At 44.8% G+C, this 15,537-nt stretch overlaps 1 protein-coding gene across 4 annotated transcripts in view; it reads left to right on the top strand.

Moving 5' to 3' along the window:
• The first annotated feature begins 2,001 nt into the window (after positions 1-2,001).
• LOC142022327 (DEP domain-containing mTOR-interacting protein-like) overlaps positions 2,002-15,537 on the top strand; it is a 39,812-nt gene continuing 26,276 nt past the window's right edge. Inside the window, exons 1-2 of one of the 4 annotated variants that reach the window (XM_075012067.1) lie at positions 2,005-2,528; positions 12,871-13,035. Coding sequence is in view for 2 of the 4 variants with exons in the window: in XM_075012066.1 (XP_074868167.1) it covers positions 2,443-2,528 (86 nt within the window). In the remaining 2 variants the exon portion in view is untranslated. Of the gene's footprint in view, positions 2,529-12,870; positions 13,036-15,537 lie in introns of all 4 variants that reach the window. The other 3 variants (XM_075012066.1, XM_075012065.1, XM_075012068.1) reach the window with 3 other exon arrangements.

The following is a 15,537-nucleotide window of genomic DNA, read 5'->3' as shown; positions in this document are numbered from 1 at the left end:
GAAGTATCTCATTCAAAGAAGTGGAGAAGTTGGAGTAGAGGTTGCTTGCTGAACGTATTTGTTTCTCTGCTCGAGTCACACTCCATGTATGAAAAAAACCCTGCTATGGGAGGTGGCAGACGTACATTAGAGCCCAAGACCTCAGTGGACACCATTACAAAAATGCCTCCTCAGGCTGCCGCTGACTACAGCAGCGACCCAACATGCTGACTTCTAAGCTATACTCAAATTACCTCAGAAATCACTGAGACAATCTAAACAGCTCCATCTCTCCTGGATGAAGCGCTAGAGGGTTAGTGAAATCTTGGGCCTTTAATGGTGTACTTACATAGAAACATTCATGCCAAAGTGCTTCATAAATTGTACGTGCAGCACAGAAATGCAGCAGCCTTTTGTGCACTGCATGCCAATGAGGGAGCTAGGGGGAGGAAATGCTGGCCAACGACACAAGAATAAATCATGGGATCTTCCATGTCCCCAGAGTACAAACTGGACCTACTCCAGAGCAGACGGTTCTCATCCTCTTCATGAGAAAGAATTCAGACAAAAATGTGGGGACTGAGCATTTCAGAACATGTTCCTGCAGTGCTGCTTGGGCTTGGAGAACGTTTGGCTTGGCATAGTTGGAAACTGCTAGAGACCTTTACAAAACCTCTGTCAGGCCTGAGAGGGAAGGAGCCAAGCATGGACATGGAGTGCCCTCTGAGGGTTGTCTAGGTTGAAATCACAGGCAGACATTCCAACTTGAGGCTCACCTGAAGTAGTTGGAATCTAGCTAATTTGGTTTCCAGAATGATGTTTCAGCATGGTTAGCTCACGTTGACTTGCATGTGGCCATAGCTTCATTGGTTAAAGTGGCTTGGGAGGTTTTCTAGAACTGCACGTGCAGGATACAATGAGTGTCTTCTGCCTAGTCTTCTCTATGGAAAAAATGGGGCATGCTTACCTCTTGTTCACTCATGTGAGGTAAAATCTCAGGCCTAGGCTGTTCTAGGTTTAACAAGAGTGAACCAGTTGTGGTAAACCTAAGACCGCCCTGGGATTCTTCACCTCTATCTTGAAGTACTTCTTGCCTTCTCTTCACTAGCAATGGACTTTGTGTTAGTTACCAAGTATGAGCTACTGCAAGCTAAGAACACATTTTATTGTCTAAGGGCGTCCTTTCAGGCAGATCTTTCCCTGTCTTGTTTGTGTGGCTTGCCTGTGCGTGTTAGTACTCAGCTCTTGGCTCTGCCCCACTAAGCTTTTGGAAAGCAGCTTCAGAGTCAACTGAGTTCATCTCCTGCTGTGGGCAGAAACACAAAGGCTCTGTTGGCATCTGGAGTCAGAGTTTGTGTTCCTTTATAAGTCTCAGGCAGGGGCCTATTGTTGACAAGGTGCATATCTGGGCACAAAATAATCACTGCACAGTGCCAAGTCTCTGGAACCTTAGGACTTGTTCTGGCAGAGGAGGCTTGTTGTGTCAGTAGCCTGTATATGTATTCCATGGCACTTTCTCATCTGAATGCCCCTGGGGAATGCACATCCCTGTGGCTTTCAGGAACTTCTCTTGGAAGCCTGCAGGCAGAAAATGCTCTAGCAGTGGCGAGGATTCTCCCTGGGCACCAGCCCTTATGGGACAGAGAAGACCAGGTCAAAGCAGACCCCTATCTCTTGCAAGGGGGTTAGTTGATGTCAGCACTAACCCCAAACTGCTTAATCTAGTGAATTACCTTGGTGCAGGGCCCCACTCTGATTTTGCTCCATTTGTTGCAGCTTCTTAATGAGCAGTTTCCCTTTAATTTCAGGGTGAAAGGGAGACTCCACAACTTACTGGAAACCACACCTTCTTCCTTACCCTTAGAGTTATTTATTAAAGCAGCTGCAGGCCAAGGGCAGTGATGGGATTCTTGGAGCAGCCAGCTGCCCCCCCCTCCCCCCGCCGCCCCACACACACCAGGTAGAACACTGGTTGTTTTATCCCAAGGCATTTTGCAGGGAGAAAGGGAGGAACCCAAAGCAGGAATCAGATTGCAGCAGGCTCGTCCTCCAAATGACATGCTGGAGGAAAAAACCCTCAGGTACCCACCGCCTACCTGCTACAAAGGACTCAGTCTAACCTAGGGATGGGGAGTGGGGCAAGGAATAATCCTTTAAAAGCAGCCCCCTGAGTGCTCCTGAATTTCACGTCTCCCTAGTCTCCCAGAAAGGCTGCACACAGCCTCTACCAGGTGCCCTAGCTCTGCTAAGGAGGAGTGAAGCTGGGCAGTGCTGATCAGCTGACTCCGGCAGTCACATATGCAGTAAACAGAAAGGCAGGAAAGTGAATGGGAAGTCAGCTGCAGCTGTGAGAGCTCTCTCCAATGGTCCTCTGGAGCTGGGAGGCAGCTGTTCACACACACAGACACACACACACACTCACTCGCCACACACCGCTAAGCTCTGAAGCTTCCCTGAGCCAGGATGGAGAGTATTAGCAGCAGCCTGAAGAAGAAAGCAACTGAGAGACATCACCGGGCTGAGGTGATGATTGCGGGAGAGCAGCTGAGGTATGGGGAGCTCAGACTGGAGGGGTGCAGGAGGGGGGGCTCATGCTGTCACCTCTGCAACTCTGGCCTGATGTGGGTGTGTGAATGAGTGGCTGTACTTATTCATCAGGCAGTGAATTTAGTTTGGGAGCTGAGGGGGTCAGGGGGGACCAGGATAAAAGAAGCTAAAGTAAGAGGCTAAACGAGGTATTGGCATGTGGCTACAAACTGTCTAGCCTGCCCCCCCCCCAAGTTTTGGTGGGTTCAAAGCACTATTTCTGGACTGAGCTTTTCTTCTGTTTTAGGGTTTCGAGTGACCAGAATCTGTCTCTTTTAAGGTATTTCCTGACACCCCACCCTTTCCTCACTCATCTTTTGTAAAAATCAGTTTCTTTTCCGTAAACACCCCCTGGATTTTTAGCAGGAGCTGCTACTGTCCTCTGTCCTGAATTAAGGGAAAAACTTCTCCCATTAAATAAAATGATCTGTGCCTGCGACATGGGCACCTGAAGCAGAGTTCAGCTTCTTCTTCATTGTTTAGCCCTTGTTTTGCTCAGTTCTCCTTGAAGAGAAGGACCACCTCATCAACTTCAGTGTCTGAGTTGTGACATTGAGCTGCTAACACAAGGTCTTTTCTGGTCTTCTGTACGTGCTTCTAGCTGATCATTTGAGTTGCTGTGTCTCGGGTCAGGGCTGGGCCAGTTCTTGTGAAGCAGACTTTGAGAAAGGCATTATGGAAAGTTTTACTTGAAGTCCCATTTTCAACACCAATTTAAGTGGCTATGTGCTCAAGTCGCTCCTGAAAACAGGGCGTAGGTGTCACCCTGCAAACAGTAACTGGGCTGATGAGAGGCAGACTGAGACCTTCTACTTGTGGGCTGGCTACTGGTATTAGAGCGCTCAGACATAGCTGCAAAGTACAAAGTCCTTCAAGGTCACAGGCCAGGGTGACTCGGCCCCTTCCGTGTCTGTGTGGTCCCCAAAACCAGGGTAAGCTACTTGGTCGCTTTCCTCCTTATATCCAAGTGTCTCTTTTCTGACACCACATTCAGACACAAGCAGGGTTATTTATTTTTCTACCTTAAATGTATCTGATCGAACTTTTGAGGCTTTCCTTCCCTGCTTACAAAAACAGGGGATAATCGCTATACAGGCTCCTGTTTATTTTTTTGATGGAAAAATTCTCGTTCATCTCCCTCCTCCGTGAGCACAGGCTGTTCATTAAACACCATAATTTTTATTTGGGCAGAGAGTAGAGAACTTATCTTACAGCCATGTGAAATGTCCTGAACCCAAGTGCTAGCTAATTTTAGGATCTGTTAGTTGGTTCTCTAAGGAAGATGGGGCAGGCAGCATACCCAGTGGGCCCCCTGAGTGTCAGCCTCATCCTTGTTATTTAATTTGTTTTATGCTCAGAGTCTTAAAAGCCCAGTGTTGCATCAGGGCTGGTTGTGCCAGCAGGGTTCCCTCTAATTTTTTTCCATCCATGGGCAGAATAAATGTTATGTGCCCCAAGACATGCAGAGGTGCACCCCCTTTAGAAACACATGCTGCCCACTGTGGGCGCTTTGCTAATCAGCCGGGCAGCACCTGAATGCTCCTTGGTGGCTGCCCAAGCACTCAGCTTACAGGCAACACTGGTGCCAGGCACTAGGCTCTCAGTAACAAGAAGAAGACAACGCATGATCCAAAGAGTTTGCAGTCGAAGTGCAGGAAGAAAGGCAATGCGAGTCAGGCACTTTTCTTGGTTGTTGTACATCCCACACATCTCACCTTTCCTGGTAGATAGCTGCCACCATTCCTAGCCCCAAAAAGTTGCCAAGGACTCTTTATATCTGGAAGAATTGCTGATTGACTCTTCCTTCCCTCCCTAAGCCAAAGCTTGCTGCCTTTGCAATATGTTGAGTACAAGCTGTGAGTAACCAAGTCTTGGAAACTGAACCCAAGTTTGCTCACAGGGAAAGCAAAACAGCAGTTGGAGTTTTGACTTAATTTACATAATTTCAAATACTCAACACATGAAATGGGAAATTTAATGAATGGTCCACCCCCTCGGGAGTGCAGGATTGTTCTCTACAGCATATTTTCTAATACTTTGCCCAGCCTGGGTGTAAACCTTACAAGTAATGAGATGTATAAAATAAGCACCATGCCGTGTGCCACTTGAGGGTCAAAGGTTGGGCTCAAATATTCAGGCAGGGACTAACACTATCATGTTGGGCCTTAAACCTGCAATCATATCAGTGCCAGTAGGAAGGTGCACCTTCGTGGATCTGCTTGCAGAATGGGCATCTACTTCACCCTGGGAATTCAGTCTAGCGACATCTGGGTCCTCTGCAGGAATGTTGGTGATATGGGCCCATGGATTTACTGCAGCTTGTAACTAACCTCCCATAACCAGAACTCCGACTCTAATATATCAACGCTACATCTACATTAGGCTAAGTAAGTCGACTGCAGATATGCAGTTCTACCTATGGTAATTGCATAGCTAGAACCAGCGTATCTCACTTGGCTTATTTCGTTGTCCTTACTGAAGTAGTCGATGGGTGAGTTTCTCTCATTGACCTTCCTTACTTCTTGTGTCTTGCGAGGAGTATGGGGTTGACTGCAACCCGAGAGGGCAATTTCGCACATTCCTACCTGAGTATGGAATCAAATCCCAGAAGGTCAGCTCTGAGTGGGTTGATCTTCTGAGCTAGTGCAGACATAGCCTAAATGATCCATCATATTTTCCTAGCCTTAGAAGCAAGGAAGAGAACTTGGATCAAATGTGTGACAATTGGTGCCATGAGACAGCCCACCTTGTACTGCTCTTTGCCCAGCGAGCTCGCTCTCCATTGCTAGACTGAATGTGCTCAGGGAATGAGCCTTTAGAACTGAAAAGATGCCAAGAAGTCTAGAGCTTCGCTGGTGTGAGTGGGTCCCCTGGAGCTCTTCAGGATGTGTTCCCTGCAGCAGGAATGAATGCCTCCTGGACAGGACTTGTACATTGACTGGGTGTGTAGGAGGTGGGTGAGTGACTGGTCGCACTTTCTGTGAGGGGAAGATTGTGAGAGGGGACCTGGCCTGGAGACTGTTTGGAATGGAAGGTTTACCAAACAAAAGTTACCAGGTGCTGGTATAAGAACAAAAGGGAATGAGGCTGGTTGGCTGCTCTTCTGCCTGGTGCAAGGTGGCAGCAAAGAATGGGGGAGGACAGTGTGTTGGCATTCATGACTGGTGAGTGGAGTGGTGAGTGAAGTGTGGTGAGTGAAGAGGAGGGAGAGACTGCTGTGAATCGGCTGCCTACCTTCCCTTGTTCTCCTCATTCCCACCACCCTGCCAGTGGCTAGTCTGTAATTGTCCAGTGGAAACCAGAGGAGAGCAAAACCAAAGCACCCAATGCTGAGGTACAGGTTGAACCTCTCTCATCTGACACCCTCATTTCCTGACAAGTGCCGGACAAGAGAATTGGCTGGAGAACTGGAGGACAATATTTTCTAGCACATTACCAACACTTCCATGGCTTACTGGGTACCTAGAAGACATTTAGGGGTAAATTACAGCTAAAAAAATAGTGCAGAAGACTGACAGCTGGAAACAAACTTTATGGGACCACGGGAAACTTGGCCACATCCATGAGAAGTGGTTGTCTGGCTCACTAAAATCATGCCGGAGTATGGAGTTTGCTGGAGGAGAGAGTTGTGGATTAGAGAGGTTCAATCTGTGTGTGAATCTGACTTAGCATTTTGCACACTTGGCATGTGTGGCACACTCTCGTTACAAGAAATAACTTATCCTTCTAACACACTGTCAGACACATGACTAGAAATGGGGAAACTGAGGCAGGGAGCTGGCGTGACTTATCTGAGGGCATAACAGGGAACTGGACAGAACTTTATTGTGCTCTCACGCTGAATCCTACCTACTCCTCTTTAATAGGGGGACTTGCTACTGTAGTTCTAAGAATGATCTGGGTTCTGAGAAACTGAGGGTTTTTTGCCTGTGGACCTTGATCACTAAATAAGTTTCACCAGTTCTATTCTATTTTTATATCCTCTCCACCTCTAGTCCTTGCCCAAACTCTGGGTTTGGCTGTGCAAATCTTTGCTCTGCCTTCATGGTTGTTTGGATTCTGACACAAGCTCGTAATTGTTCAATTTGTATTGGCTCTAGAAATGAGCCTGTTTGGTTTCAAAACATCTTTCCCAGCGAGAAAAAGCTGCTGGAGAGATATGTCAACAAACATGACCAGGGCTCCTGCATTTCTCTGGACACCTAACCTCCCCTGTGCTGTGGACCAAGGCATAAAAAGAGAAGTGGCTCTTAGGCCTGCAGGAGGCAGTCAGGGTCTTGTGGTCCCTGGGTCCATGTAGTATCTTCCCATAGGAAGGAAGAGGCCAGAGAGCACCTGATCCATGTGGCTGGTGATCCTGCTGGATGATGAAAGAATTGGGCTTGTTTAGCTTGGAAAAAAGAAGATTGAGGGGGGACGTGATAGCGGTTTTCAGATATCTTAAAGGGTGTCATAAGGAGGAGGGAGAAAACTTGTTCTTCTTGGCCTCTGAGGAGAGAACAAGAGGCAATGGACTTAAGCTGCAGCAAGGGAAGTTTAGGTTGGACATTAGGAAAAAGTTCCGAACTGTCAGGGTGGTCAAGTACTGGAATAAGTTGCCAAGGGAGGTTGTGGAATCTCCCTCGCTGGAGATATTTAAGAACAGATTAGATAGATGTCTGTCAGGGATGGTGTAGATAATGGTCGGTCCTGACGTCGGGGCAGGGGACTGGACTCGATGGCCTCTCGAGGCCCCTTCCGGTCCTAGCGTTCTATGATTCTATGAAGCAGGAGTTAGTGCTGTTGGTGGTACTAGACTAGTTCCTTCTCTGGGCTGTTGCCTCTGTGCAGAGGGAATGGGTGAGGTACACCTATGCAGGGAGGGATGGCAGCACAGCTTGTGGGGAAGCCAGGATAACACTGCAGCAGAGTGTGTCTGTTTGGCTCGCCAGGTGGATGCCCTGTTTTTGAGAGGGATGGAGTTTTCACGTTCATGGATTCCCTTAAGCTCTGAAAGTTTTTAAAGCCTCATCCCCTGCCTCCCTTCCCCCTACCCTCATTGCCATAACTCATGATGGAAACTGAAAGGTTCATCTGGTAGTTTTCCCAGTCCTCATGTTGCCTTCTTCCATAGATCTTGGTATAGGAGGCCACAGCACAGTGCTTCGGTCTCTGCCAACCCCATTCTCAGTGCTTCCATCTTAACATCTCCACAAGCTTTACCCTCATTTTAGCCTTCACTTCACACTTTTTGTTTATGAGTAACATGGGCACAGCAGAGTTTTCTCTTATTTAAGCATAGGTCAAGTTCATTGTGTGCTGATCCTACCACCTAGCTGCTGCAGGGCTTGATGTTTTAAATGTTCACTGTGTGGTGTAATACTTCTGTGAATCAATGGACTCCTTTCATTTAAAATACCCGCACACACTGCAAACTTCAGAGTCCTTTAAGCCTTTGACATTTTGGTCATGGAATGGCCCAGGTGTTTACAACACAGGGGTGTGGGATAAACACACTGGTGTTTGTAGTACACAGTGGCTTAGTTGCAGAGATGTGGTCGGGTGCTTTTCCTCTTGCCGTCTCAGATAACCTTAGATTTTCCTCTTCCTATGTCTCCCTTTCCTTCCTCCTGACTCCCACCTGGACCTTCAAGAAGAATGGGTGAACTTGGTCTGTGCACAAACTTTCCTTTTTAAGTGGCTGCTGCGATTTTAATGCATTCCTGACACTTGGGAGTACTTAGTGATCCCCCTTTGAATAAGTGAAGTCCTTTCTCTGATTAGTAACTCAAGAGCGGGTTTTACAAAGCTGGCTTGGTTTTACATCCCTTGATGCTCTTCTCGTTGTTCCTTTGTTGATGTATATGGAAATTCCATTGATGTATCAGGCAGTGTATGTATATTGGAGACCAAAAATCTGCTTTCTGCATGCTCTTTAGAAGAAGACCATTAGCCATGTCTATTCTACCACTTTTGTCAGCAAAACTCATGTGGTTAAGAGTGTGACAAAAACATCTTCCTGACTAATGTAAGTTTTGCCAGCATTCGTGGTAGTGTGTGCAGTGCTGTGTCATGGGAGAAGCTTCTCTGGCTGAATAGCTGCCACCACTGTTTTCATTTTGGCATTTTTATTATGTTGGTTGGGAAAGCACTCTCCTGTGGGCATAGAGCAGCTATAGGAGTAATATTACAGCGGTGCGGCTGCATCAGTACAGCTGTACTGCTGTATGCTCACAAGTACAGAGGCACCTGTACTCATTACTAACTGTATGGAACAAATAGCTTGTCATCATCCTGTCACAGCTATTGTATGTTAAGTTCACAGCTTGCCTTAAGCCAAATTAACCTTCCAGTGTAGAGAAGCCCTTCGCTACTTAGAAGCTGTGGATATTTCTCATGGTCACATGAACCAGCTCAGTTCTGTGCCTGTTATACACTTGAGTTGAACAAAGCACTTGTGAACTAAAAAGATGTTTGTGGATTTCCTTTTTGGTAAACAAAGAGGGCATGAAGTGAGGAGTCACTTCCATGAAGAACGGAAAGCTGCACAGACTGGATAGCATTTTCAGAAGGGAATAAGGGTTTATTTGGGTGCCGAACTTGACACTTTAAACCAAGTGCTGGGCACTTGCAAAAGTAAGACTCATTTAAGTTGTCTATTTGGGCATGCGTGCATGGAGGCACCAAAAATTGCTAGTCTCTATTGATGATCTCAGCCCTTCGATCGGTGTGATGGATTCTCCCTAACTCTAAAGCCGCTTGGATGTGTTTTTCTAGAAGATACACTTATGGAGTTGTTTTTGCAGGAGTCACTGAATGGAATTCTTTGGCCTGTTTTATGCAGGAGGTAAGACCAGAAGATCAGGATGGTCTCTTCTGGACTTTACAAGCAGAGTAATGAGCTTTCCTGACTACAGAGAATTTATAGAATCATGGGAGACCTCAGGAGGTCATAGAGTCCAACCTCCTTCTGAAAGCAGGGTCAATTGTTACTAAATCATCCCAACCAAGGCTTTGTCAAGCTGGGACTTAAAGACCTCTAGAGAAGGAGATTTACCACCTCCCTAAGCAACCCATTCCAGAGTTGTGACTGGAAAGCAGACCTGATCTTGCCTGGATTTCTTTCAAAACTCAGCCCTTTGTCTCCTGTGCCTAAATTAAAAGTTGTGTGTGCTGTGGGAGTGTGGGGCCAGGTGGGGTGGGGGGAGAACTAGGTGTCACCTGAGCAGAGCTAATCTGGCTTGTCCATTTAGGTAACTCTCTCCCCTCAGGAATGTACGAGACTCCTGCAAATTGGAAGAACAGCAAAATTTTTTTGTTGATTCCTGTTTACAAGTATCATTCAGCTTTATGATTCAAAATTGCATCTCTAGAAGCCAGTTTACCTGGGATTGCCCCCATCCCCAAATTCTACTGAGCATTTGGGGGCATATGACTTGAAGGGCTGGAGTAGAAAAGAAAGCTCGCTTTGTAAAAGAATATTGTCCTTATTTTTTCCAGGCCACTCTTCTGCATTTCATTTATTTGGGAGTGTGAACTACAGCTAACTCTCATGAGGGACCCACTGTGGAGTTTTACCAAGCATTCCAAATTCCAATCTGGAGGTTACCAAATGCAAGAACCTCTTGGTGCAGCATGTAAAATATAGGGTTAAAGAGTAAAAGTGGAAGGAGAAAAACTATCATGTTCATAACATTTTTGGAGTTATTTAGGGAATCTGTACATACTTCAGTTTCATTAGAGTTGCACAGTAATTTATTCTGAATAAGTTGAGAAGTCTTAGCTGATTCCTGATGGACAGTCTCCCCAGAAATCACAGCGATAAAGGTTATAGTTGTTTAGTAGTTATCAGCAGTTTGAGTTGATGACCAGTGTCTTCAAATGCAAGTAGAACATCATATTTTTGAGGACTCTATCTGGAAACACACACAGGGGCCTGACTTTCACGTGTAGGGGTCTGGCTTTCTGCAAATGAGGACCTTTTGAGCTGGGCACTCAAATGCTGGGCTTTCTTCAAATTCCTAGTCAGTCTTGACAAATTTGAGCTTATATGGACGTGAAGAAATACTACACTATGCAAGTCTGCTCCATGCATTCTGTGAATAGAGCTCGTTACAATTTATGTTTCACAAACTTTATTTTCTTATGTTTATTTCAGTTGAAAACATTCACGGAGCATGTCCTTGTTCATTTCCATACATTCTATGAAAAACTAAAAACCTTCAAATCTTTTTTTAAAACAACAACACACCTGCAATTTCCCATGTGAATCTTAAGCAAAAGAATTGAGAAATCTTCAGATTAGAGAAAGTGTTTTCTGAGCCTCTCTCGCTCTGAGGGACACTAGCAGTAGAGTGTGGAGAAGCCAGAACTGCTGTTGCCTGTACTGGGTCTGCAGATGGAGGACTTCTCTCGAGGCCTCTGATCCTGCAATCTGCTCTACAGGTGTGGATGCTTGTGCCTGCCTGGAGTTTCCAAACTTATTGTATTATTGGAGTTATGTTCTGTCAGCGTGAAACCTTTGAGCACTAAATTTGTTAAAAGGGGTGAAAAAATTAAGAGCAAGGAAAGAAAACCAGACTCAGAGGAAAGCTGTATTCAAGTGTAGATACCACTCTTATCAGGAGAGGACAACTAAGAACTGTTGGAGCCATAAACCAATGACAGCGGGTTATCTCTTCTGTGTTTAAACAATTACCACAGCTTTATGAGTTCTCGTTTGTTAAACAAAACAAAAATGCCAATAAATAAACCGCAGAACACTTGAGGTCCCTTGTGCCCTCTAAAGAGGTGTAGATTTGCTTTGAACAAGGTCCCATAAAGCATGAATAATGGTGTCCTTCTAGTGACCTTGACAGAGAGAGAACCAACCCATCCAAAACAAATGCACAGGTGGTAATGGCCAAAGAAGGAAAGTATTTCATAACTGTTGATGCCTATGTTCTAGCAGCTAGTTTCTGTTTGTGTTATTCTGGGGCTTTTGATTGGTCTTTTTTTTTTTTCTTTCTTTTTGGCAGAACTCTTGTGATTTTTGGCATGTAGATAGAAAAAATCTGAATGTCATATTACACACCCATCCTCAGCACCCTTTATCTGTAACCATGATGACTGCACCTCAGTCTGAGTTTGTGAGATTTGTCTTTCTTAAAATAGTGTACTTATTCTTTATGTACATATGAAATGACTTGTTCAACGGTACGTTGGTATGCGCGCAGTGTTACCTCTATCCAAAAAAAGAGCAAAATATGTGCAACATCTCCTTTGAGACTAAGGAAAATAATAAAAAAGAGAACAAAAGTAATGTGTACATGAGAGCATGTTGTGTGTCTTCTGTTACACACTGCAGTAATTCTGAGAGCAGTATGGTGGACTTTTTAAAAATTTAAAGGTACAGCACACTGAAAATATAGGTCATCATGTTTCATAACTACAGAATACACCATAGTCTGATAATTATACATGGGAGATGAGTGTGAAACTCAACATTCAAACTCTGTGTTGAATTCTCACAAAGTTTGGCGTGTTCAGATCTTAGGTTTAAAAATTGTGACACTTAACTCTTCAATTGATCTAAATTTAACATTTATTATCTAAATTATTGTTCATGTGTTTTATTTATTGGAAACTGGAGGGATGATTTCAAACAATATTTGTATGCCACTTTTTGGAGACCTCTAAAACGTGAAAAATGAATACTGCAAAACCAGAAACAACTTCTGACTTGTATTTTTTTCAACAGGTTTCAGCTGGGGCTCATCCGTGTGTGCCTTTGGGTTGTACATGTTTTCATACCAAAGACAACATATTAGTGTTTTATAGAATTCTTCAGTGGCATGATAACAGTAGGGTATCCTTGGCTTAACTCTTATCTATAAGAAACAGTCCTAGCAAGTATTAGTCATCTTATTGTGTGCTAGGGAGATAGGATGTTGGGTGGTATCCGTTTGCATCATTATGGAGAGGGTGCGCTGAGCAAGGAGCCTTTAAAATTGGCATTCAGTGAAGCCCACCGCTGATAGCGTTTTGACAGGATGCTTCCCCTCCCCCACCAACCCTTCAAAACCTAAAATAAAAGGCAGTTCTCAAATTCGTGTGATGCTGACACCCCCTAGACATCTGTGGGTGGACTCAAACCTGGGACCTCAGTGTATGGGCCTCTACAATGTGAGCTAAAAGCCATGGGCCTGTTAGCTAAGTCTGTAGAACTGACTAAGGGCAGGTCTGCACTAGGGGAGAAAGGCAACCTAAGATATGCAACTCCAGCTAGAAGAATAGCATAGCTGGAGTTAACGTACCTTAGCCTGACTTTCTGTGCTATCCCCACAGCAAGAGGTTGATGGGAGAAACTCTCTGGTCGACTTCCCTTGCTACTCGTGACTGTGAGGAACGTGGTGATTGACAGGGATGCCTTCCGCATTCAATTTGGCACCTCCACACGAGATGCGCTAAATCAAATCCCAGAAGATTGCTCTCCACAGCCTTGGCGCTGCGGTAAGTGTGGACGTGCCCTCACTATTCTCTCCAGAAGTGGTCTCAGTGCCATGAGAAGGGACAGTATATCATACCCGGGAGGTGTGTGGGTTGCAGCTACATGGCAGATTATTCTCTTGAGAGGAAATTTGGGACTCCTTATGTTTGCTCTCTTGTCCCTGGGGCAGAATTTTCAAGTGACAACCGGGTAAAAAGCTGAACAAGGGCATAATGCTTTGGTCTTTTCTGGCAGGTCATTTGACAGCAGGGTATTTCACCCCATAAAATGCAGGCATGAACTCTACTTTACTCTGCCTACTCTTTGATTGGGAAATCCTTTGGGGTGCTAGACTGCTTTCTTTGACTCTTTGTGCTGTGCTAGTTAGCACTGTGCATGCTTGCAGGATTTTTTTTTTTTTTAAATCAGGATTTAGGGACCAAAACTCTGCTTATGCCCTCATGTACATGCCATGAAGTCTGCGAGTGTTTCTGTTATAAGGCTGAACAAACTGGTTTGGAAAAAGTACCGCCTCAAACTTTTTTTCCTGTTCCTCAAGCGGAATACATACCCTCATAGCATGGCAAGACTCCCTTCTTGCAATGCCTCCTTGTCTGCCCTTACTGATCCAGTGGTGGGTCTTAGACAGCAGTACGTCCCAACTGCTACTGAAGTCAAGGTGTGAGCCTTACACGGACTTGTTTTCACGTCGAATTTGGTGGCCTCTGGTCAGAGCTTCTGGGATTCAGACTGAGGCTCTATTGTGCAAGAGGATGAATTTAGGTGAGTTATTGGTTGCGGAATTGGAAATTCTCTAAAGTGCTAACCAGCGGCCATTGAACTCAATGTTGAGGGATCTTTAATGAAGTGGAGGAAGCTGGAGAGGCCAACAGGAAAGTCCAAAGGCAGAGAGTAGTAGCTAAAACAGGGGAGTGACTTTGAAAAGGTCTTGAGCCTCAGAGCTTCACTTCGCCAAAATTTTCTGGTTGTTTTTTTGAATCCGAACCCCAGTTATTGGTGAGCAACACATGCAGCTGCTGGAAACGGCACAGCTGCGGAACTAGACATTTTACTGTACCTTCCCTCGGATAACCATGGGCCAGATTACTGAGCACAGGGACCTAAAGGGCAGCACAACTTCTGTGCATTTGTACTGGTTACATTCACACATCCCACTCTGGGGCCAGCCCAGGGTCTGACACGCCAGATGGCTTTTTTCGCTGACTAGACACAAGTCCCTTAATGTGCCAACTGCCAAGAGGGTAGACAGATCTCCATTCTCATTCTTGATTGGTGTCTGACCTGCAGCAATCAATTATTAAGCTCTCCTTTGTGTGAGAATTCACAACCTGCAGACTTCTGAGGTTCTATAGTTCTCTTCCTTAATCCTTTGACATAAATTCTGTGTGGATCAGAAGGTTTCAGAGCATAATATGTGGTGTTGTGGGATTTTTTTACATGCTTCTTACAATTTGTTAGGCAAAGCATTGTTTTAGTATAGGAAATGATACATGGGACACCAAATGGAATTTAATTAAACTCCTGTTGTGGGCAAGGGAAAAAATCCACCTGGAGGCATTAAACAAATTAATGTTTTGTGATTAATGTCCTTGCAGAATATCCTGGCCTTGGGCAAGCACATCTTATAATGAATGTTTTGAAACTCTAAACATCTTGGCATGAAACAAATGATATGATCAAACTTCTCCTGTTTGGGTCAGATACCTGCCCTGTGCTTTTTCCAGTGTTAGCATTCTGGAAGCAGTAATGACTAAGTGAGAACATTTGCCAAGTGTGATATCTTTGATTATGTCCTTGCCACTTGGTCTTGGCTTGAATACAAGATCTGTTTGAGTTGTGACCCTGTAGAGCTGTGAAGGTTCTTGCAAAATTCAAAGCCTTTATCCTGAGAGTAGCCCTGACTCATGAAAATATTTCCACTGAAGTACAAACAGAGCATGATATTAAGGTTTTGCAAGAATGGGCTCCAGGAGTTGTATATGTCCCATTTGTATTTGTCCCTCTGCACCTGACTATCTAAACCAGATTACATTGGACAATGTCAGTTCTAAAAGGTATTATTTTCTTTTTATTTTTTTAGACCAGATTCTTTATTGATGGCTGTATCTCATGCAGAATATAACTTTATAGTATTGGTATCCCATGCATTCATTCCAGCCCGGATACACTGGTGATGGTGAAGGTGTGCTGTTAAGTTTCTTGAGTAGGGCTTCATAATGACATAAAGCCATACGCCTTGTATGAGTCCTTATCATGTACAAACAGTAAACCCAGGTGTGGCTTATTGACTTTTCCTCCCTGACCCAAAGTGACCTACTATTATGCTGAATAGTAGAGCTGACCTCTTGGACTTGATTTCGTGGTGATGATGGCAAGAGCTATTTACCGGCTTGGGTATGCATGAACGATAGTTTTCTTCTTGCTTTTCTTCACAAACCTCAGTCACCAGCTATGCATTTTCTAACTAATGCTAAAATACCTCCTGAATGCTGTTCAGGACTAAC

Source organism: Carettochelys insculpta, chromosome 17, assembly GCF_033958435.1.
Source record: "Carettochelys insculpta isolate YL-2023 chromosome 17, ASM3395843v1, whole genome shotgun sequence".
Taxonomy (NCBI): Eukaryota; Metazoa; Chordata; order Testudines; family Carettochelyidae; genus Carettochelys; species Carettochelys insculpta.
Note: the sequence above shows the minus strand (reverse complement) of the source record. Positions and strands in the feature narration are given on the sequence as shown.